At 44.2% G+C, this 24457-nt stretch overlaps 2 protein-coding genes across 24 annotated transcripts in view; both read left to right on the top strand.

Moving 5' to 3' along the window:
• Positions 1-24457, top strand: part of LOC125726509 (zinc finger CCHC domain-containing protein 3-like) — a 421979-nt gene that overhangs the window by 389452 nt on the left and 8070 nt on the right. The window lies entirely within an intron of this gene.
• LOC125726527 (paraneoplastic antigen Ma1 homolog) lies at positions 6031-7108 on the top strand. The gene has a single exon (XM_049002941.1). The coding sequence runs from the start codon at positions 6032-6034 to the stop codon at positions 7106-7108; it is 1077 nt and encodes a 358-aa protein (XP_048858898.1). The 5' UTR covers position 6031.

Here is a 24457-nt window from a genome sequence, read left to right as displayed (position 1 = left end):
AGCCTATCCCGGAAGCAATGGGCACGAGGCAGGGAACAACCCAGGATGGGGGGCCAGCCCATCGCAGGGCACATTCACACATCATTCAAATATCATATATATGATTTATTAAATTTAGATTTAAGTTTGCAGTCAATTCAATTTCCACGTTTCTCAATTTTCACGTTGCCTTTTTAAACGCAATTATGTGAATTTTAAGTAAAAATGTAGAATAAAATTATATTGTGATAATTATCAATATCATTTCCTATGAAAAAAACTTTACTATTGTACAATATTGCCCAGCCATAGGCTGATTTCAAAATTGATTTACATATTGTCTGTCTGTCATTATACATAAGAACATAAGAACATAAGTACTATACAAACGAGAGGAGGCCATTCGGCCCATCAAGCTTGCTTGGGGAGAACTAAACTAATAGCTCAGAGTCGTTAAAATCTTATCTAGCTCTGATTTAAAGGAATCCAAGGATTCAGCTTGCACTACATTATCAGGAAGGCTATTCCATACTCTGACTACACGCTGTGTAAAGAAGTGCTTCCTTAAATCCAGCTTGAAATGTTCTCCCGCTAATTTCCACCTATGGCCACGAGTTCGTGTATTTAAACTAATGCTGAAGTAACTATTTGGTTGAACAGCATCCAAACCTGTTAGAATCTTATATACCTGGATCATGTCCCCCCTCAGTCTCCTTTGCTTGAGACTGAACAGATTTAGATCAAGTAACCGTTCCTCGTATGACATTCCTCTAAGACCAGGAATCATTTTTGTGGCCCTACGCTGCACCTATTCTAAGGCCACAATGTCCTTTTTAAGATATGGTGACCAAACCTGCACACAATATTCTAGGTGAGGTCTCACCAAGGAATTGTATAAACTTAGCATTACCTCCCTTGACTTAAACTCCACACACCTGGAGATATACCCCAACATCCTATTGGCCTTTTTTATTGCTTCCCCACACTGGCGAGAATGGGACATGGAAGCATCAACATACACACCAAGGTCTTTCTCATGATCAGCTACCTTTATTTCAGTGACACCCATGAAATACCTGTACTTTATATTTCTGCTCCCTAGATGGAGTACCTTACATTTATCGATGTTAAATTTCATCTGCCAGGTATCGGCCCAGTCACTAATTAAATCAAGATCCCGCTGTAGCTGCTGAGCCACTAATTCAGTATCTGCTACACCACCCACCTTGGTGTCATCTGCAAATTTCACCAGTTTACTGTATATATTGGTATCCATATCATTTATGTAAATTAGGAACAATAGTGGTCCTAAAATCGAACCCTGCGGTACCCCACTATGAACGCAAGCCCAATGTGACATTGTGCCTCTTATAACTACTCGCTGTTTCCTATCTGTTAACCAGTTATCAATCCAGGTCACTACGGTACCTAAAATACCTGTCGCTTTGAGTTTAAGTAGGAGCCTCTTGTGGGGGACAACATCAAAAGCCTTTTGGAAATCTAAGTAGATGACATCATAGGCCTTCTTATCATCAACTTCCTGAGTAGCTTCCTCAAAAAACTCCAACAGATTTGTTAAACAGGATCTACCTCTCCTAAATCCATGCTGGCTATCCCGCAAAATGTTATTGGAGTCCAGGTAATCTACCATTTTCTCTTTGATCATAGCCTCCATAACTTTACCAGTTATACAAGTTAGACTGATTGGCCTATAGTTAGACAAATTACTTCTATCCCCTTTTTTGAAAATAGGCGTTATGAAGGCGTGCTTCCAATCAGAAGGTACCACACCTTCAGATAAGGATTTTTGAAACAGTAAAGTTAAGGGTCGGCAAATAATATCCCTCATCTCTTTTAACACTATAGGTAAGATGCCATCAGGCCCCTGTGATTTATTTATTTTGAGCTTAGCTAGGCTTTGCAAAACATCTGCTTCATTTATATATATATTAGCTATAGACAATGCTGGATAGGTAATAACTGGTAAATTACTAAGGTCCTCAACAGTGAATACCTGTGCAAAACTATCATTGAACTCATTTACTATATCAATGTTGTTTACTATTATAAGACCCTTACTATCCTGCAGATTAGTAATTTCAGCTTTTAGAGCTCTTTTAGAGTTAAAATACTGGAAGAAACTTTTAACGTCATCCTTAGCTTCCAATGCAACCATCCTTTCGACATTTCTTTTAGCTCGTCTAATATCATTTTTTAACTCAGCCTGTAGACTTAGATATTCCTGCTTAATTCTGTCATCATCAGTTATTTTCCATTGCTGGAACAAAGCCCTTTTCCTCCTTACTTTATGCTTTATTTCCCTAGTAAACCACCTAGGTTGCAATTTCCTAGATTTATTCTTGCTGGAAACAGGTATGAAGTCCTCTTGCACTTGCAATAATGTGCTTATAAAAAATTCCCAGGCCTCTTCAACAGTTTTGTTATTTAACTCCATCCAGTTCACAGTTTCTAGTTTTAGTCTTATACACTTAAAGTCAGCCTTCCTAACATTATATATTTTTGATTTGGACTTAGCTCTTCGAACACTAAACTTAACCTCAAATTTGACCTTGTTATGATCGCTACTGTCAAGTGGTTCTAAAACGTCTAATTTACCAATCCTGTCCTGGTTATTAGAGAGAACAAGATCAAGAATGGCATCTCCCCTGGTAGGGGTGTTAACAAACTGAGTAAAAAAACAATCCTGTACTAATTCCACCATCTCCAGTTCATTTTCTGAAGAGCCAGTGACAATGTCCCACTGCATTCCTGGTAGATTAAAATCACCCATAACTACCACATCATTTTTATTGCTCATAGTCCTAATATCACTGTATAACAATCTGCTTTCCTCAGCAGCTATATTAGGTGTTCTGTAACAAACACTGACAATTAGGCTATTTGAGTTTTTAGCATCTAATTTTACCCATATTGCTTCCGTAGTTTTATTTATATCAGTAAGTTCCCTTGCCTGCAAGTTTTCCTTTACATATACTGCAACACCACCTCCCTTTTTTCCTATACGATCCTTACGGAACAACGTGTAACCATCCATATTATATTCTTGACCATCCTTTTCACTCAACCACGTTTCAGTTATTCCTATAATATCATAAGAGTCCGATGAGATAAAAGCCTCTAAATCATGAATTTTATTCCTAATACTTCTGCCGTTTAAATACAGACAACAAAGGGTAGGCCTATTACGGTGTCCACTTACAATATGATTATTTGGGGCTTTCCGTTCCCCCCCACTGACATAGTTAACTAACCTCCCTGCCCCCCAAACAAAGGGTAACGCTTCAGTCTCAGCCTTGCATGCGCTGTGATAGAATCGTTTGTTGGTGATAGTGCTTTTTTATTGAAAATATCAGGTAATACACTGAACTTTATATCATTTTGGTAGCCATTGCTCACCAAAAAGTTACGCAATAGTTGTACAAATGTTACAACCTAAAAGTTTGTGATTTACGAACAAATTAACGAATACGGAGAAATAAAAAAAATAAACAATGAACCTTCAGTCATTATGGAAGGAAATTTTCCTTCCAAAATATAACCCCCTCTTCTCCCTCCGGAAAAAAATCCTCTAGCTTCGAATATTGTCAGGGGCCGCGGTTAAGGCGCGGTAAGCGAACGGGCAGCAAAGCGGGCAGGAAGCAGGTAAGGAGACGAAAGTCGGGGAAAACGGGTATTTATTAAGGCTGGGGGGAGAGCGGGACAGAACACTAGTACTCACACCGACTAACATTAAGGCTGTGGGGAGAGCGGGACAGAACACTAGTACTCACACCGACTAACATTAAGGCTGTGGGGAGAGCGGGACAGAACACTAGTACTCACACCGACTAACATTAAGGCTGTGGGGAGAGCGGGACAGAACACTAGTACTCACACCGACTAACATTAAGGCTGTGGGGAGCACGGGACAGAACACTAGTACTCACACCGACTAACATTAAGGCTGTGGGGAGAGCGGGACAGAACACTAGTACTCACACCGACTAACATTAAGGCTGTGGGGAGAGCGGGACAGAACACTAGTACTCACACCGACTAACATTAAGGCTGTGGGGAGCACGGGACAAAACACTAGTACTCACACCGACTAACATTAAGGCTGGGGGGAGCACGGGACAGAACACTAGTACTCACACCGACTAACATTAAGGCTGTGGGGAGAGCGGGACAGAACACTAGTACTCACACCGACTAACATCAATCAATGGACAAAAACCAAGGCAAGACATGGACTGAAATAGACAAGGCTGGGCGAAAATAATCGGACACAGCTGGGCAAGATCAGGGAAGCACACGTGGATAATCAGGGGGCGTGGCACACACGAGGATAATCAGGGGGCGTGGCACACACGAGGATCGGACGAGCCGGGCATGACAAATATGCAGATTAAGTCTTGGACAAGGTAAGTGTATTTTTCAAATTTTTTTTATTACTACTGTAAGTGTTATTTGTGCATCTTTTTTCTCATATTGTACACTCAATTTTTCTTTATAATTTCTTTAAATGTTTTGCTTTTGTTCCTACAATAAATACAAACCCTTAGTATGACTCAAGGTAGTAGTGCTGTGTCTGGGTTTATCAAAAAGGTGACATTGGCTTGTTTTTAACTTTACACATTGTTTGTGTAATCCGAGGTTCGATTCTTTTTTTTATTTTATTCTGCGGAGTATGAATAGAACATGATATATGTGCTGCGCTGATGCAGGCACCGCATATGTTGTTTTGTATTCTGTTTCCGTTTACTTTAATTGGGTACTGTTATGTCCACCAATCGGGAAAAGGGGCGGGAGCAGGAGACGCTGGCGGGAAAGAGGAGACGCTGGCGGGAAGAAAAGGAGAGACGCTGGCGGGAAAGAGAGAAGCGGACAAGACTGCTCGTCTTGTGAGCGACTGTTTTCAAGCCGTGGAGCGGTAAGAAACAACAGCGTACCCAGTGAAGAGAGAGAAGCCGGCTGGAGCGGGAGTCGCAGGACTGCTCGTCTTGCGAGGGGCTCGCCATAAGCTGCGGACAGCGGCGAATCACCAGCACAGCGCTTCGGAGAGGGAGAATAAATTCGCCCTACAGGAGGGAAAGACTGTGGGACGAAAGAAAAATATTGCTTACTCCAGGATTTGGAGCACGCCTGAAATTGGGTGGACTGGTAGGCATATTATTTTATTTATTTTGTTTTTGCTCTTCAGAGTGAAGCGGCCATTTTTCCGTTTGTGGTCACTACGGACTCAAGCATCAACCAGGCCTGCCACGATCTTTTGCTTTAATTTTCTTCATATTTAAGTGTTTGATGGACTACCGGACTGAGGGTTATTGTATATTTGTTGTTGTTTTTGAATATATTTGAATGTATTATGTTTGGTGTCGATTAGTGTAATTTAGTAAATGTTTTAAAGTTAACTGCGTCATTGTGTATTGCGGAGAAGAAGATTGCACCGAACTTAGCCTATGCTGGCTTAGCACAGGCTCTGATTAGATCGCAACGCATAAGGAAAGGAGAGGACGAACGAAACCAGGGCCCCCCGGTTAGTGTTAATGCAGTGTACGACCCCATAGAGGGCCGACGGGGCGCTACATAAATTGGAGGCACCGCTGGGATCTGCGTTGTGTTTATTAAAATTAACTGATAGTTAGGTGCGGTCTTCTTCTGTTTTAGAAAATTGCCAGGCGTTTGTCAAATGGAGTCCCAGTTATATTTAACGTTTCAGGGCGAGCTTGTTCGTTGGTGTCAGGGGGAAGGTCTTGAGGCTAACCATGCCTTCTTAGTGGTTGGAGTAGACGAGGAAGTTACCAGTCTGCAAATTGAGGAAGTACTTCAAGCCGTTCAGGGTTGCGGACGCGTGAGAGTGAGAGGTAAGACGTACAGTAAAGAGGCCGATTGCCTGATAGTCCTGTGCGAATGCTCGGAGGAGATAGACCTCTCGACTGCCCCCAGGGAAGTTAAATATATTGATGGAGCCCAAGTGTGGAAAATCGTAGTGGCTAACCCGGCTCCTATGGCTCCAAGTGGGTTCATAGAAAAATTGAAGGACCTTTTAATGACTGAAGGGAAAACGGTGGCTGATTTACGGAGCTATTGTGCTGCCAGTAGTTCTAAAAGGGACAGCGAGGAGTCACTTTTTGAAGTAATGGGAGAGTTGTTAAAACAGGTTTATAAGGGTCAGTCTGAGGGTCAGGGTTACCGCCGCCTCAGGGTCTTTTCAGGCATCACTCCCACTCCTGCAGGGGAGGAACCCTTGGAGTATTGGCTGGAGCAGGCAACTTTGATGGTAGAGGAGAGTGATTGTCCTGATAGAGAAAAGAGGCGTAGAATACTGGAAAGTTTGAGGGGCCCTGCTTTAGAGATTATCAGGGTTCTGAGATTCAGTAAACCTGAAGCCAAGCCCGAAGAATACCTGGAAGCTATAAACAGTGCTTTTGGGTCACCAGAATCTGGCGAGGATTTGTATTTTGCGTTCCGTCTTATGCAACAAAAATCTGGTGAGAAATTATCAGATTATCTTAGGAGACTGGAACCTTTCCTGGCAAAAGTGGTAAAGAAAGGAGGAATATTGGTAAGGGATATGGATAGGGTAAGGGTAGAGCAGTTACTCAGAGGAGCAGTGGGCGCTGATTTGCTGTTATTACAATTGCGCCTCAAAGAGAGGAGGAATAACCCCCCTGCTTTTATTGACTTACTTACCGAGATTCGAGAAGAGGAAGAGTATGAAAAGTCACGGCAGCGAGTAAGTGTTAGGGTTCGTAATGTTGGAGCTCAAGAGGATTCTGTTGTGTCAGGATTTGAGATGCAGGAGTTAAAGGCTGATCTAAAGGCCTTGAAGGCTAAAGTAATAGCAATGAGCAGCAATCCTAATGCTACTAGGGATGCTGTGGAAACACAAATTTTACCTTTGGAACCATTATCTGTGGATAAGGACAGGTCAGATGTTGTTGCACTGCAGAAGAGAGTTAGTAGGCTTAAACAGAAAGTAAGGACATTAGAAGAGGACGGGGGACGATCGGTTTTGGCTAGTGCTGTGAAACCGATTTCAACCGAAGGCAGTTCACCATCTTCTTACAAGACACATGGCATGAGAGAGGCTGACCGTTTCTGTTACCGTTGTGGAGGAAACTAGAAATAGCTATAGCTAGAAAGTGCATGTATCCAGAAAATAAGGAAGTCATAAAAAAACTGATAGCTTCACTGCGTAGAGCCAGGGAGAAACATAGTAATAGTGACCGAGAATCTGGGAACGAGGCATTGCATTGTTCTGTAAAAAAACAAGCCATACAGTTCAAGTCAGTAAATTCTGTGCCGAAAGGTTTAGTAGGGCCTGTATCTACAGTGCAGCTTAGGATCAATGGTCATTCGTGTGCAGCACTGTTGGATAGTGGGTCACAGGTAACTATTATCTTTGAGAAGTGGTATGCACAGTACTTGTCTAATGTCCCCATCCACCCTGTATCTGGTTTAGCCATATGGGGCCTTAGTGAAGCCAGTTATCCATACAAAGGCTATGTGGTGGTGGAGGTTCAGTTCCCAAAAGAGTTTACAGGTGCTCCTGAGACATTGTCTGTTCTGGCACTGATTTGCCCGGGTCCAATTACCCCAGATCAGACTCCAGTAATCTTAGGGACTAACGCCAGTTTGTTTCAGAGGCTCACTTCTTTGTGTCAGGGAGCACAGGGTGCAGTGTTGACGCGTGTTTTGAGGGCCACCGGTACGACTGATGCATGTGCCCCTGCGTTGCGTGGTTCAGATGATGTGATAGGTCAAGTGAGATGGACGGGGCCCGGTCCGTTAGCTATACCACCTCAAGAGAGTTGTTGTGCATTGTGCCACCTAGATTTTTGTCAACCAGTGTCCAAGGGCTTGCTGTTGACTGAGGCTTGTGATTCCATACCTTTGCCTCAAGGAATACTTCTGCAACCCATTGTTGCCCCAGTTTCGGCTGTAAAGGGAAGTAGTTTCTCGGTTCTACTGCAGAATGAAACCAAGAAGGAGGTTACGATACCGGAAGGTACACCATTGGGAATAGTGCATGAAGCAGATATAGCTGCTTCTCCTGTTAGAGTAAAGGGTTTGAGAGAAATGGATCCCAATCTTATTGATTTTGGAGACTCTCCCATTCCTTCTGAATGGAAAGAGAGGCTTAGATTAAAGTTGTCTGAAAGACGGCAGGTGTTTTCTGTACAGGAATGGGAGGTTGGGCTAGCAAGTGGTGTAACCCATCAAATTCGCTTATCGGATTCCCGACCTTTTCGAGAGAGGTCCCGACGTTTGGCCCCTGCTGACATTGAAGACGTACGTAGGCATCTGACCGACCTCTTGGGGGCAGGGATAATTAAAGAATCACGGAGCCCTTATGCGTCACCTATAGTGATAGCCAGGAAAAAGAATGGCAGTGTACGGATGTGTGTCGATTATAGAACTCTTAACCGTAAGACAATACCGGACCAGTACACTACTCCTCGTATTGAAGACGCACTGGATTGTCTGGCAGGGAGCCGGTGGTTTTCAGTGTTAGACCTTCGCAGTGGCTACTACCAAATAGCCATGGCGGAAGAGGATAAGGAGAAGACGGCGTTCATCTGTCCCTTAGGGTTTTACCAATTCGAGCGGATGCCACAGGGGGTCACGGGAGCCCCGGTGACATTCCAAAGATTGATGGAAAAGGCTGTAGGGGACATGAACCTTCTCCAGGTTTTGGTGTACTTGGATGATTTAATAGTGTTTGGAGCAACTTTGGAGGAGCATGAGGAGAGGCTTCTGAAGGTGTTGGACCGTTTAGAGGAGGTAGGATTGAAAATCTCATTGGATAAGTGTCAGTTCTGCCAACCTAAAGTTAGGTATGTGGGGCATATAGTCTCCGCGGATGGTATTGCTACTGACCCTGCAAAAGTGGAGGCTGTCACCTCATGGCCACAACCAACCGATCTAAAAACGCTGAGGTCGTTTTTGGGTTTTTGCGGCTATTACCGCAGATTTATCGCAAACTACTCCTCCATCATTAAACCTTTAACAGACCTCACTAAGGGGTATCCTCCCACACAAATGGGAAGAAAGCAAAAAGCTATGTGTGACCAGTCCTACTACAAGGAGTCAGAGCCATTTGGTGTCAGATGGACCGATGGTTGTACTCAGGCATTCCAAGAGGCGATTTCCCGCCTTACTCACGTGCCTGTACTTGCTTTTGCAGACCCCAGAAAACCATACGTGTTGCATATAGTTGCCAGCCTAAATGGGTTAGGGGCAGTGTTGAATCAGGAGTACCCTGGAGGACTGAGGCCAGTTGCTTTTGCCAGCAGAGGGCTGAATGCAGCTGAGAAAAGATACCATATCCATCAGCTGGAATTCTTGGCACTGAAGTGGGCAGTTGTGGATAAGTTCCACGATTACCTGTATGGTGTGAGATTCACAGTAATGACTGATAACAACCCACTTACTTATGTTTTGACCACAGCAAAACTTAATGCTACTGGTCATAGATGGTTAGCTGCCCTCGCCACATATGATTTCGAAATAAAGTACCGCCCGGGAAAGAGAAATACGGATGCCGATTTGCTGTCTCGAAATGGGGCAGGGGAAGAGGACAGGTCTTGGAGGAATCTTTCCAGGGGTGAGGTAAAAGCTATTTGTGACCATGTGGAGGTACGCAAGTTACCTGAGAATCCTGTTTGTTTGGCAGAGAAGTTGGGAATTCCGGGAGAGGGTGTTCCCAACCTTTATTCCTGTGCCACCCATCTTGACTTAGGCCAGTTAGAACAGTTTACACAAGAGGACCTTAAGAAGGCCCAATTGGAGGATGGTGTTCTGAGGGTGGTAGAGGAGTTTGTGAGTACAGGTCAGTGGCCTTCCGATTTAAACAAAGCTCATCCAGAGATTTTACTTTTTAAGCGTGAAAGGGGAAGGTTGAAGGTAAAGGATGGTCTATTATTTAGAGTCACTCGGACTGTGTCTGGGAAAGAGATATGTCAGCTGTTATTGCCTGAAAAGTTCAGAATGCTTGTGGTCCGGGCATTACATGATGACATGGGACATTTGGGTATAGATAGAACTGTGGATTTAGTCAGGAATCGGTTCTACTGGCCAAAACTGGCCCAGACGGTAGAACAATATATAAAAAATTGTGGGAGATGTGTTGCCTGGAAGAGCCCTTACACCCGTGCAGCTCCCCTACATCAGATCGTTTCAGGTGGTCCCATGGAGTTAGTCTGCATTGATTTTCTATCACTTGATCCTGATGCAAAGGGGTTTGCTAACATATTAGTTGTCACTGATCACTTTAGCCGCTATGCTCAGGCTTATCCCACCAAAAATCAGAAGGCTATCACAGTGGCTAAGGTATTGGTGGAAAAGTTTTTCGTGCACTACGGGCTGCCGGCACGAATTCACTCAGATCAAGGTCGTGACTTTGAAAGTAGAGTGATTCGGGAGCTGTTGAGATCTTTGGGGATTCGTAAGTCACGAACAACACCATACCACCCACAGGGGGATCCGCAGCCTGAGCGTTTTAACCGAACTTTGCTATCAATGTTAGGGACATTGACATTAGCTCATAGAAGGCACTGGAGTCAACATGTGAATCAACTTGTGCATGCTTATAATAGCACAACGAATGATGCCACAGGGTTTTCTCCCTACTATCTGATGTTTGGTCGAGAAGCCAGGTTGCCGGTCGATGTGTGTTTTGGATCATATGGACATAGGGGGCAGAGTCATTCTCACTATGTGGAGGAGTTAAAGAAGGATCTGCAGAGTGCTTTTCAGTTGGCTGCCAAGGCTGCTACCAAAGTGCATTTAAGGAATAAGAGGGCACATGATAAAGTGTTGCGCCATCAGGTTGTAGAAAAGGGTGATAGGGTGCTTATGGAAAACTTGGGGTTGAGAGGCAAAAGAAAACTGCATAGCCGGTGGAATCCGTCGCCTTATGTGGTAGTGGAGAAGATCCCTGATATTCCTGTGTATCGGATAAAGCCAGAGAGTGGCATGGGGAAAGTGCAGACTATTCACCGAGACCACTTGCTGCCTATTGGGTACATGGTTAGAATGCCTGATGAAAAGGATGTCGAGTTTCTAGGGCGAGGGCCTCGGACTCGTAACCAGCAGGAGGACGAGTTGGAGGGAAAGCGAGACTCAGAACATCAGAGTACGCAGGGTTTCTTGGCTGGGGTGACTAGTGAGTCGGAGGATGAGGTTGAGCCATGTTGGAGGAATGTAAGATGCAAGCAACACCCCAAGCCGGAGTTTGAAAAAAGAATTGTGGAGCTTGTGGAAACTGTAGAGGATAACAATGAGCTCAGTGTAGAAACGAGTATGGGAGATGAGGTAGAGAGGACAGTTGTAGAGGTAGAGGGCTCTGTAGAAGAAACTGAAGAAGTGGTGGCTGAGGGTGAGGATGAGCATTTACCTTGTTCAGTTGTGAACCCGGTTTCCAAACGAACCATTAAGCCGGTCATTAGATTGACATATGATGAAGCTGGAAACCCCAGAGACCAACCGTTGACCATAGTTCATAGGGGGGTAGTAGTTAAGATTATGTGAAACTGGTTTAGTGAGATATAGGCTATTGAGGTCTCATAGGGACATGAAGACCATTAAAAAGGGGGGGGAGAGTGTAATCCGAGGTTCGATTCTTTTTTTTATTTTATTCTGCGGAGTATGAATAGAACATGATATATGTGCTGCGCTGATGCAGGCACCGCATATGTTGTTTTGTATTCTGTTTCCGTTTACTTTAATTGGGTACTGTTATGTCCACCAATCGGGAAAAGGGGCGGGAGCAGGAGACGCTGGCGGGAAAGAGGAGACGCTGGCGGGAAGAAAAGGAGAGACGCTGGCGGGAAAGAGAGAAGCGGACAAGACTGCTCGTCTTGTGAGCGACTGTTTTCAAGCCGTGGAGCGGTAAGAAACAACAGCGTACCCAGTGAAGAGAGAGAAGCCGGCTGGAGCGGGAGTCGCAGGACTGCTCGTCTTGCGAGGGGCTCGCCATAAGCTGCGGACAGCGGCGAATCACCAGCACAGCGCTTCGGAGAGGGAGAATAAATTCGCCCTACAGGAGGGAAAGACTGTGGGACGAAAGAAAAATATTGCTTACTCCAGGATTTGGAGCACGCCTGAAATTGGGTGGACTGGTAGGCATATTATTTTATTTATTTTGTTTTTGCTCTTCAGAGTGAAGCGGCCATTTTTCCGTTTGTGGTCACTACGGACTCAAGCATCAACCAGGCCTGCCACGATCTTTTGCTTTAATTTTCTTCATATTTAAGTGTTTGATGGACTACCGGACTGAGGGTTATTGTATATTTGTTGTTGTTTTTGAATATATTTGAATGTATTATGTTTGGTGTCGATTAGTGTAATTTAGTAAATGTTTTAAAGTTAACTGCGTCATTGTGTATTGCGGAGAAGAAGATTGCACCGAACTTAGCCTATGCTGGCTTAGCACAGGCTCTGATTAGATCGCAACGCATAAGGAAAGGAGAGGACGAACGAAACCAGGGCCCCCCGGTTAGTGTTAATGCAGTGTACGACCCCATAGAGGGCCGACGGGGGCGTTACATTTGGATAGATTTATTTTCTTACTTTACAAATTACTGCTTTGATAAATGTGCTTAGATGTGTTTAGTATATGCTCTTCTTGTTTTATCCTGTTCATTTTGTGCTCAAATGCAGAAAAAAAAAAAAAAAAACATATTTAGGTGTAAATTTTTGGGTCTGGGAACGAATTCATTGGTTTTCCATAATTACTTATGTCATAATGTCCAGAAAATTTGGTCTTTGGTTTTTGAGTTATTGCTGAGATATCATTACTCATCTGAAGTGTGTATCAAAACCACAATTCCTGACAATGCTGTTAGCAGTAGCAGAATAGCAGTTAGTTATCAATGCATGGTACGGGGTTATCTTTTTTTATGACGGCTACTATTGCCAGAACTAGCTCTGGAAATATAATTTAAATTGCTAAGTTTTAAATGACTATTAAAAATGAATAAAATGACAATGTTGCCAAAGTAACTGAAAAAAAGAGAATTAGGCCTACAGTAAAAGAGCTTTCTTCAGGGTCTGCGGAACTTACTGCAGGCAGCTATCGCGAAGCGAGGTCACACAGTATTCAAAACAATCTCTTCTTGCCTAAGACATAACAGACCCAATATGCCTCCCCTCCCGGGCTACCAATGTACAATTTTACTTCCACAAATGCATAAGTTACATACAAGCAGTACTGTTTAAAGGGAACGTGGGAATGTAATAAACAATTGCTATGCTCTCAATTTATAGTCTCAGAGCCTTTGATGCAGCTATTGTGTCTTTGCTTGAAAGTGTGTATGTCCACCCTGTTGCTGTCACAGATTCAACTACTAAATGCACATCCTGATTATCCATAACAAGTCTATCAGGATGGCATGGGAATGAATAGGATGGAGATGTTCCATAAGGATGTATAAAGCTCAGTCTCAGCTTTCCAGTGCTGGGCATAGCTTCTTCTACACATCCTAGCCACCCATCATCATCATATGCAGCCGCAACGTAACCTTTGGTGCTTGTAAAGTCGAGTGAATCCATAAGTCTGCACTTACACTGGACTGATTTGCACACCTCTGATGAATGCAGGGCATTTATTAGCCATATTTACTAGCCATGTGGGCCTTTTCAGTGGTGTGGCAAGTACAGGTGTCTGCAATGACATTAATGAAGCTTCCATTAAATTCCATTGTAGCATATTTGTAACTGTCACGACCACGGCGGAGGTAAGCGGTGATCGTGTGGGTTGGCTGGTACAGAGCAGGCAAACAGGCAGGTATCGGGGCGAAGCTGGCAAACAGGCAGGTATGGGGGCGAAGCTGGCAAACAGGCAGGTATGGGGGCGAAGCTGGGGTCTATTGTGGACCGGGGACTTGGACCAGGAAACAAGACCATCACCAAACCACAACTAACTACAATGACGGACAAGGGGAACCGGTCAGACCAGGACTTAAATACACAAAGACTAATCAAAGGAAGCGGACACAGCAGGAGACGATCAGGGAAGCACACGTGGGTAATCAGGGGGCGTGGCACATGAGGATAATCAGGGGGCGTGGCACACGTGGGTAATCAGGGGGCGTGGCACACGAGGAGCGGACGAGCCGGGCATGACAGAATCCTTAACTAATGCTGTTACTTACACCTGTGCTTGTTATACTATTCCATGTCAGTTTGGCTGCCATTAAAAAGGCCCATTAGTGATATGAAACCATGTGACGCTGCGTTTACATCATGATCTCTCAGCAACACCTTAAAAACCAAAGGCCACATTTTCTGGAGATGTTCATGACATTATGATCTAGCTTTAGTAAAAATGTATCAATTTTGAAATATAGATTTTTTTTTTGTTATTGAATTTTACTACTTTAATCAGTTATTACATAGTAATTATTCATATGGGATGGCATATAATTTGGTCAATCTATAGAGCTGGACAAGGTAAATATAGCCAGTCAAAGTCATAGCCCCCCTCCCCCCAAAAAAAAATAAGTTAAAACTTTGTTTGCCTAAATCTCCCCCAATATTGATCCCAGACACGCCCAGTTTCAGTTTCATGAGTTACTCATGTGACCAAATCAGCTGCCAAGTTTCGTTAAAATCCATGATGATGAGGTCCGAAAGTGTGATGATTTGACATGGTGCCCCATCCCGCAGCTGAATCAATGTTGGGAGACGATCCTGGCGCTTGCTGGAGTTTCTGCTTGGTTTTGTAAATGGACGGCACCCAGTGGCAAGTCATTGGTACTATTGGTACTATTGGTACAGAGAGAAGCAGATGAGCCCCTCTGTCCTGTCTGGTGACTGTGTGTGGATCCCCCTACAAAAGCACATTTCTGTATATAAGTCAACTATCTCCTATTACTGTGCCTTTGTTTCCTCGTCTGCACACAGACTACACACGACTGAACCACATTTCTTAGGATATCCGAAGATGGCGGCGCGTGCACACGCAGCGGCTCAGCACTCCGTAAAGCGCTTCCCGTTCTTAGGTATTTTATGGTGTTTGTGGGGACGTGGCTCGGTTCGACAATCCCGGAGGAGGCTATCCAGCTACCCGGACGCACTATACACGCGCCAACAGGGCGATCGACTCCGGTAAGAGCAGAGGAGGTGGACTGTGTGTGTACACAAATAACAGCTGGTGCACAGACGCTAAAATCACTGACACTCATTGCTCCCTGGATTTGGAGTATTTGATTGTAAAGTGTTGCCCCTTTTACCTACCAAGGGAATACTTGGATGTTATGATCGCTGCTGTTAATACCCCCCCTCAAGCTAACACTGTTGTAGCTCTGGGCTACTTGCTAACTCCTATTAGAAAGCAACAGAGTGCCCATCCGCCAGGGGTGTGTATAATAGCAGGTGATTTTAACCAAAGCGAATCTGAAGACTGTGCTCCCCAAATTGTACCAGCATGTTCAGTGTCCTACAAGAGGAGCTGACACTGCAGACCATGTGTACAGTAATATCAAGCAGGGTTTTACAGTATCAGCTTTCCCTCATTTGGGCCAGGCTGACCACATCTCCCTGTATGTAACTCCAGCATATAGACCACTCATTAACATGGTGAAACCAGCTCCTAGAGTAAGACGAGGGTGGCCAGGGGGAGCATCTGAACAGCTGCAGGATTGTTTTGACCACACTGACTGGTCCATATTCGAGGATGCTAACATCAACACCTACACCTCCACTGATCTTCACTATATAAAATACTGCATGGTCATTGTCACCAGCACAAAACAAATTTGTATCTTTCCCAACAACAAGCCATGGATGACCAAAGATGTTTGTCTTCTGCTAAAGAGGCGTAACATGGCCTTTAGGTCGGGTGACCACAACAATACAGCATCGCCAGGTCGGAGCTGAGGAGGGGCGTCAGAGACGCAAAGGCGACCTATAGAAGGCGGATTGCGAGCCACTTCGGCAGCTCCGATCCCAGACGCGGATGGCAAGGGATACGGCACATCACAGACCAAAACAGCAGTATCAACTTATCTACCAGCAACAGTGTTCCTTTGGCCGAAGAGCTCGATCACTTCTTCGGCCGCCATGAGAGGGTGGCTACAGAGACTGTTACGGCCCCAGCAGCAGCCATCAACAGGCAGGAGCTCATCCTGCAGAGTACTGATGTAGAACGGACACTTCGCAGTGTCAACATACGGAAAGCAGCTGGTCCTGATGGCGTCCCAGGGCGGGTGCTAAGAGACTGTGCCTGGGAGCTGGCTGGGGTTTTCACAAACACCTTTGACCTTTGATACATCTCTGTCACTGTGCTCTGTTCCTGCCTGTTTAAAAACCTGTAAAGTAGTGCCATTATCAAAACAGACCATAATAACATATTTTTTTTTTTTTTCATTTTCGCCCTCCACCCCTTCCGGGGTATGGGCCGCCAAAGGCAGATCTCCAGAGGTTTCTGTCCTGGGCCATTCTTTCTAGTTGACTCCAGGTGTAGCCCATCCTTGTCATTTCTGCCTCGAGGTCTCATCTCCAGGAGTTTCTTGGACGGCCACTCTTCCGCTTGCCTTGGGGGTTCCATCTGAGAGCCTGTCTGGTGATGTTGGTTTGTGGTTTGCGGAGGGTATGCCCTATCCATCCCCATCTTCTCTTCCAGATTTCTGCTTCTACTGAAGGTTGGTAGGTCTTTTCCCATAGGTTGGTGTTACTGATGGTGTCTGGCCAGCGGATGTGGAGAATCTTTCTGAGACAGGTGTTGATGAACGTCTGGATTCTTCGGATGTTGGTTTTGGTTTCCTCCAGGTTTCGGCCCCGTACAACAATACTGACTTCACATTAGAATTGAACAGACGGATCTTGGTGGTCAAGGTCAGTTCTCTGGAAGCCCAGATGTTCTTGAGCTGGATGAAGGCGGCTCTTGCTTTGCCGATCCTTGCCTTGACGTCTGTATCTGTTCCACCCTGCTGGTCGATGATGCTGCCCAGGTAGGTGAAGGACTGTACCTCCACCAGGGAACTTCCATTCACCGTGACTGAGTTGTTGCTGTTGGAGTTGGTCTTAAGAATCTTGGTCTTCTCCGTGTGGATGTTGAGTCCAGCCTGTGATGATGTGGTTGCCAGCACATTGATCTTCTCTTCCATCTGCTGTTGACTGTGGGAGAGAAGCGCGAGATTGTCTGCAAAGTCTAGGTCTTCCAATTGGCTCCACAAGGTTCACTGGATTCCATTTCTGCATTCACTGGTGGATGTCTTCATGATCCACTTGATAGCGATGAGGAAGAGGAACGGGGATAACAAGCACCCCTGTCGGACTCCTGTCTTCACTTGGAAAGTGAAGAAAACAAAGGAACTCATCATTGATTTTAGTAGGAAAAGGGTGGGTCACCAGCCTCTGGTGATAAATGGGGAAGTTGTGGAGAGGGTGTCAACATTCAGGTTCCTGGGCACATACATATCGGAGGACCTCACCTGGACAAATAACAGAATTTGCTTGATCAGGAAGGTGCAGCAAAGACTGTAATTCCTGAGGGTTCTCAGGAGAATCAACCTGCCACAACATCTGCCGGTGTCCTTCGATCACTGCTCCATTGAGAATAATAATAATAATAAATTGTATTTGTATTGCACTTTATCCATCCATCCATTTTCCAAACCGCTTATCCTATTGGGTCGCGGGGGGTCCGGAGCCTATCCCGGAATCAATGGGCACGAGGCAGGGAACAACCCAGGATGGGGGGCCAGCCCATCGCAGGGCACACTCACACACCATTCACTCACACATGCACACCTACGGGCAATTCAGCAACTCCAAGTAGCCTCAGCATGTCTTTGGACTGTGGGGGGAAACCGGAGTACCCGGAGGAAACCCCACGACGACACGGGGAGAACATGCAAACTCCGCACACATGTGACCCAGGCGGAGACTCGAACCCGGGTCCCAGAGGTGTGAGGCGACAGTGCTAACCACTGCACCACCATGCCGCCGTATTGCACTTTATATTCTAGCAATTATATTCAGACTGATACAGTTTGTAAAAACCCTGTAGCTTTGAGCTTAAGGACGTCTGGAAAACTAATAATTCAATTAATCTAAATGGTGGTGAGTTATTTGTGTTCTCTACCGTGAACACCCGTGTACAATAATCATTAAATTCATTTACTATATCAATTTCATTTTCAATTATAAAGTCCTTACTATCCTGTAAATTGGTGATTTCAGCTTTTAGAGCTTTTTTGGAGATAAAACATTGGAAGAAACTTTTAATGTCATTCTTAGCTTTCAGTCTCATACCATTAAAGTTTGCCTTCCTCACAATATACTTTTTTCTTTTGGATTTTGCTCTTCTGACACGAAAATTTGCCTGAAATTTAACCATGTTATGATCACTACTGTCCAGTGGTTCTAAAACCTCTAATTTTCCAATTCTGTCCTGGTTATTAAAGAGAACAAGATCAAGAATGGCATCTCCCCTGGTAGGGATGTTAACAAACTGAGTAAAAAAACAATCCTGTACCACTTCCACCATCTCCAGTTCATTTACAGAAGAGCCAGAGACTGTGTCCCACTGTATCCCTGGTAAATTAAAATCACCCATAACCACCACATCATTTTTATTACTCATAATCCTGATGTCGTCATACAACATTCTGCTTTCCTCTGCAGCTACATTAGGTGTCTATAACAAACACTGACAATTAGGCCATTTGAGTCTTTAGCATCTATTTTAGCATCTGTCATTTCCGTACTGGGCATCTTCCCAGTGGGCTGAGGGCTACGGGGACCTTCAGAATTCATTATGCCCCCCCGCTCCCCATTATGTACTGGGGATTCCAAAGTGGGGGGGGTGGGTTTTAGTCCCACCTAAGATGACTCCTTCTCTTTATCATATTGATTGTTGCAATGAACCAAGGCAGTAGAAAGTGTAACAGGAAGCTTCATCACCATACCAGGTCTGAGGCTTAGAACGGCCATGTCCTCTGCTGGGTCTCACTTTGTCTATGGCCAACAGCTTTTAGCTGCTTGTCATGCTTACATTAGGCATCGCTTGAGGAAGGCTCATGCTGCATCTCACGGGGGCTTTATAACCTAGGGGTCTCTGAAAAGAAGCACTAAGTACCATTATGTGTGTCCAGAGCCCCTTTGCTGTTTAAAGTGGACACACTAAGAAAAAACTCACACAGCCCCAACTATGCAGCAGAGTGGCGCAGAGGAAGTGTGCTGGGCCCATAACCCAGAGGTCAATGGATTGAAACCATTCTCTGCTATGTTGTCTCTCTTTTCTTATGCCACGTTTAAGTGCTTCACAGCAAATTGCTGATCTTTCCTTCATTAAGGCTCTTGTCCCCTAGTGTTCAGAGGTTTTCTTAAACTTTGTCATCTTACTCTTGGCCCAGTTTTGCCCCCCTTTCCTCAGCTCTTCTTTGAAACTCTGCTTCTAAGGTCAGCATCCCAGACACCTTTTCACTGATGCTGATGACACTGATAGAGATGGTGAAACATGGCACCAAGATAGAAGAATGAGTGAAGCACCAAGTACTCTAAAGTGTGTTATGATACCCTTTGCTCTTTAAAGTAGAAACACTGAGGAAAGACTCAGCTGGTCATTGTTCTACTACCTGCAAGCCGATTATTAGTGCATCTCCAGCCAACCGCCTCTGCTGTTTTACAAAATTCACAGCTAATCAGCTCAAAAATTTGTCAGACTTTTTCCATTTTCTGTTGGCATTTAAACCCCTGACCGCTAGATGGCAGTGTTGTAATCTATCTTCAGCCATCTGACTCATCCACTCCAACGTAAACAAAGCCAAAAACCAAAATGGCAGTGCATGCAGAAACAGCAGCCCGGAGCTTTTCAATGCTACGCTTTTGTTGTGTAATACTGGTTTCTTTGCTTCTAGCCCCAGAATTTTTTCTTTATTTTTATTCTTTTTTATTTTTGGTGTATGTATCTTTAGCTTTTATATGTATTTTATCTGTATTTATAAGTGTTAGTCTGTAGTTTTATGCTTACTATGGCGTCTACAGGCTTGCTCCAAATGACATCTCATTGTATTTTCACAGTGACAATAAAAGCATCTCACCTTATCCAAGGTTGGAGGTTGGATAAGGGCGCACCGCTAAAGTTTAGCTTTAGCAAACCTAGCAAAGAGTGCTTCATTACAGGATGCAAGACGGCCAGGCCCACGGGCAGCCTGGCCCACTCATTTCTGATTGGTCAGAAATTACACTGTCTCTCAGATCTGATTCATTGACTATTTCCTCTATGTATTTCTGCGTCGTCGTGCTCCGTGAAAATTAGCAACAATTTTGTACCAAATTCAATACAGGAGAGACTTCATGCTAATCTGTAGAAAATAATCTGAATAACCTATCAAGTCAAGAGCTTGGTAACATTATTAGAAATCATGGTATTGGGTTTCATTGTTATGCAGATGATACACAGTTGTACATATCTGTTAACCCTGATGATATATCACTGCTATCTCGGTTAGAAGACTGTCTATTAGATATCCAGTGCTGGATGGCAAAAAATTTCCTTATGTTAAACACAGAAAAAACAGAAGTTCTGGTAATTGGTCCCAAGGCTGCTAGAAATAAGTTCCACCACCTCAACGTTGGTAACCTTCCTACACAACCTAACATGGTAGTTAGAAATCTTGGCGTTCTTGTCGATTCAGATCTATGCTTTGATGCTCACATAAGAAGTATTACTAGAACTGCATTTTATCATCTACGGAACATAGCCAAGCTTCGTAAGATGCTCTCACTTAATGATGCAGAAAAACTAATACATGCCTTCGTAAGTTCCAGACTGGATTACTGTAATGCCCTCCTATCGGGTTGCCCGTCTGGATCCTTGCATAAACTTCAGATGGTACAGAATGCTGCAGCCAGAGTTCTAACAAACACTAAAAAATTTGATCATATTACACCGGTCTTATCCTCTCTTCATTGGCTGCCAGTTAAGTCTCGAACTGACTATAAAATACTGCTATTAACTTATAAAGCACTAAATGGCCTTGCACCAGAATACCTTAGTGAACTGCTGACCACATACAACCCTCCACGCTTGCTTCGCTCTCAAGCCATGGGATATCTGTTAGTGCCTAGGGTAGAAAGAGCTACGGCAGGCTGCAGAGCTTTCTCCTACAAAGCTCCTCTGCTGTGGAATGGTCTTCCACCGGATGTGCGGGTTTCAGGTTCACTCTCAATATTCAAGTCCAGACTAAAAACACACCTGTTTAGTTTAGCGTATAGGGACACTAGTTCTAGCCCTAGCTAACTCTTCACTCCCAGTCAGACCTGTAGTGTGAGGTGTAGAGCTGGGTGGGGATCGGTGCCATTGGCTTTGGATGAACTGGATTGTCAGTGCTGTCACTCTAGCTTTGCAATCTCTTGTGGAACTGGAGTGCTGACATTTCAGGGACTCCCCATGCCGGCATTCCCACTTGCCTCTCCCTCCTACTGATGCTGCCATAGCCATATCTGCCGGAGCTTGCAGATTGCACTTCATATTGTACTCACCTAGCTTTTAGCACTGCCAATAGCCTCCTCTACTATGCCTAATTGTACATTTTATTTCCCCTACTCCTCCTGGGGGTGATGCCTGGAGACCTCAATCTATCAAGATATCCAGCACACCCGACCACCACCAGTGACGTCCCTGCATCCAGCTCGCCGTTCTGATCTTCCATGTATGACCCGCTGCCTTACCTCTGGTTGCCTGGCAATTGGAAGAAGACTCGGCTTCGGCATTGGCTTATCTTCCTTGCTCTCCTCTCTCTATTTGACTATCCCTGCCGGCCCCTGGAGGATGGGCTTCCCCTTTGAGTCTGGTCCCTCTCAAGGTTTCTTCCTTCTAGGGAGTTTTTCCTTGCCACTGTCGCCTATGGCTTACTCACTGGGGGCTTTGGGTGAGGATACTGTAAAGCGCTTTGAGACAATGTAATGTTGTGATAATGCGCTATATAAAAATAAATTTGTTGTTGTTTGTTGTTGAATGATCTAAATAAAAAGGTAAAAGTGAAAGATTTTGCCTGACTTTCTCCAGCTTTGTCTGAAACATCATCTCTATCTTACAAAGGTGTTAAATACCGTTATATCATTATGGAAGGTTTACTGTTGATCACTTGAGATTACAGTCTTCATGTGCGTCTTTTTATTCATATAAACCCTCGTCTTTAATGTATAAGAGCAGGGTATCTGCAGATTCTTAAAAAATGTTACATTGGATTTTCCAAAATTAAGGCCTTAAATATTTTTTAAAATGACTAGTAGTCCTTAAATCCAGAGTTCAAAGGTCTTAAAATACCACAGACCCAGTAAACAAGATTGCTATATGTTTTTCTGGTAATCTATAAAGAATTTGGTGAATTTCTAATTGGCGTTTTGCATTTTTGTGTATGAGATCGGAATGAGCGTAACCGCCAACATTTCCGTTGTGTTTGTGGGAGGGGCGCTATTTCAGGGACGCACATTAGCAGTTTGTTGCTAGTGGACACGTCATTCATGGAGAAGTGCAAGTTTAACGTTAACTGGGTTAGATAATCCGACATTTGCGACATGGTTAAAAGCAGTTCCAGGTAATAGCTATGAGACCCCCTGTATGCTGTGCAAGAAGCTTTTTAAACTTGGTTCAGTGGGAGTTAAAGCTGTAGAGTCACATCTGCACAGCGTGAAGCACAAAGCTGCTGCCATAACCCGCCAACAGGCGCCTGCCATTTCTCACTTCTGTTCCGTCTCAACAGTTTCTCAGACTTCAGCTCCATCTCAGAACCCAGCAGCGACCGCCACATCAGTTACAGTGACAGACCTCAGGACTACCTTTGGGTCCAGCGCTACCCTCCAGGCAGAGGTACTGTGGTGCCTGCACAGCGTAACAAGACACCAATCCTACAGCGCTAATGAGGGAGTTGGGGATATGTTTCTGTGTGTCCATTCATTCCTACATAGAGTTTTAATCCCGTTTACATGAAAAGCTGTAGTTATATTGCCCCTGACAATTCCAAATTTCTATCTGCAGCAAACTGACAAACCGAATAAGCCCAGGACACTGGAAAATGCTTGAACAACGTGGTAAAGTGGATTTCAGCTTTTTCTGTTGTTACATTTGTATGTTTCCCGACTAGGAAATCGCAATAAACTTCACGTGTGGTAAAGACAAAACAGCCTATTTCACAAGATTTGATTTGGCTCCTGACATCATTAAACTCCGCGTGGTCGATGTCAACAGTGGCAGTTTTACTTTGATGTTTGATGAGACCCTCAACCAAACAACTAAAACCAAGCAACTGGACCTACATGCTCGTTACTGGAAAGAGAATCAAGTCCAGTCCAGATAGCTGGGATCCCAATTCATGGGTCATAGAACACCTTAGGATTTACTACACCACTTTAAAGTAAGTTATAAGCCAACACTAATATCTAAATCTAAATACCTGTAGTCTAACTATAGCTGTTTTGTTTTGAAATGATGCATTATTATTATTCTTGCATTCGTGTTGGAATCTGTAACAGAGAACACATTTTATTTTTCAACTGGAAAATGCGTAAATCTAAAAAAAACAACACATTTTTGAAAATTTCACAATAATAAAATATGACTTTCCCGTGCAGCAGTTCTAAGTTTTACTTGTTGTGATAGATGATCACCTAGTCTATATATGCTTGATAAATGACACTCAGTTTTTCATCAGCTGCTTTCAGTCTCCATGGATGGACCAAATGTAAACTGGAAGTTTTTAGAACTGCTTCATGAAGAACAGCATGAGCAGTATGAGGGCACTCAGCTGATTGTGGTTGGGAGCTGTGGCCTTCAAACCCCATATAATGCCAGCAAATGTGGTTTCTCCTTATGGCAGCTAGAGGAAGTTTGAAAGTCATTTGTATTCTCTTCCATAGTGTGCCAGCAAGGAGAGAGGACTTCACTGCTTTTACTAAATCTGCTAAATTTCCACTTGCATCCTGTAGCCACTGATGGCTTAAACTTACCAGTAGCAGAGAGCCCTGGAGGTGTGGCCGTCTCTGACCAGGTACCTGGATGCAGTCAGAATGAGGAAGCTACCAAATCCAGGAACTGCATCGTTTGACACCCTTGAAGCTGCTCAGACAGACCCCTCATCTTCGCAAAGCTACATTTCTACATTTCTGCTATCACCAGGACCTTCACTCCTTTCTTGACAAGATATCAAACTGATGAACCAGTGATGCCATTCTTAGCCACAGACTTGGCTGAGTTGATGAAGGTAATATCCTAGCACTGGACAGGTTGATGTTGCAAATTTATTTACATTTCTCCCTGAACATAATCTGTCCTCAGGTTAGTGTTTTACCTGATTAATATGTGATTAATATGAATGATTTATTAATTATATACAGATACTCATACCCACACATCCATCCATCCATCCATCCATCCATTTTCCAAACCGCTTATCCTACTGGGTCGCGGGGGGTCCGGAGCCGATCCCAGAAGCAATGGGCACGAGGCAGGGAATAACCC

This window comes from Brienomyrus brachyistius, unplaced genomic scaffold (genome assembly GCF_023856365.1).
Source record: "Brienomyrus brachyistius isolate T26 unplaced genomic scaffold, BBRACH_0.4 scaffold73, whole genome shotgun sequence".
NCBI lineage: Eukaryota > Metazoa > Chordata > Actinopteri > Osteoglossiformes > Mormyridae > Brienomyrus > Brienomyrus brachyistius.
Note: the sequence above shows the minus strand (reverse complement) of the source record. Positions and strands in the feature narration are given on the sequence as shown.

What these genes read in the sequence shown, in the direction of transcription:
- LOC125726527 (XM_049002941.1), top strand. Translation starts at nt 6,032, where the DNA reads ATGACTGAAGGGAAAACGGTGGCTGATTTACGGAGCTATTGTGCTGCC.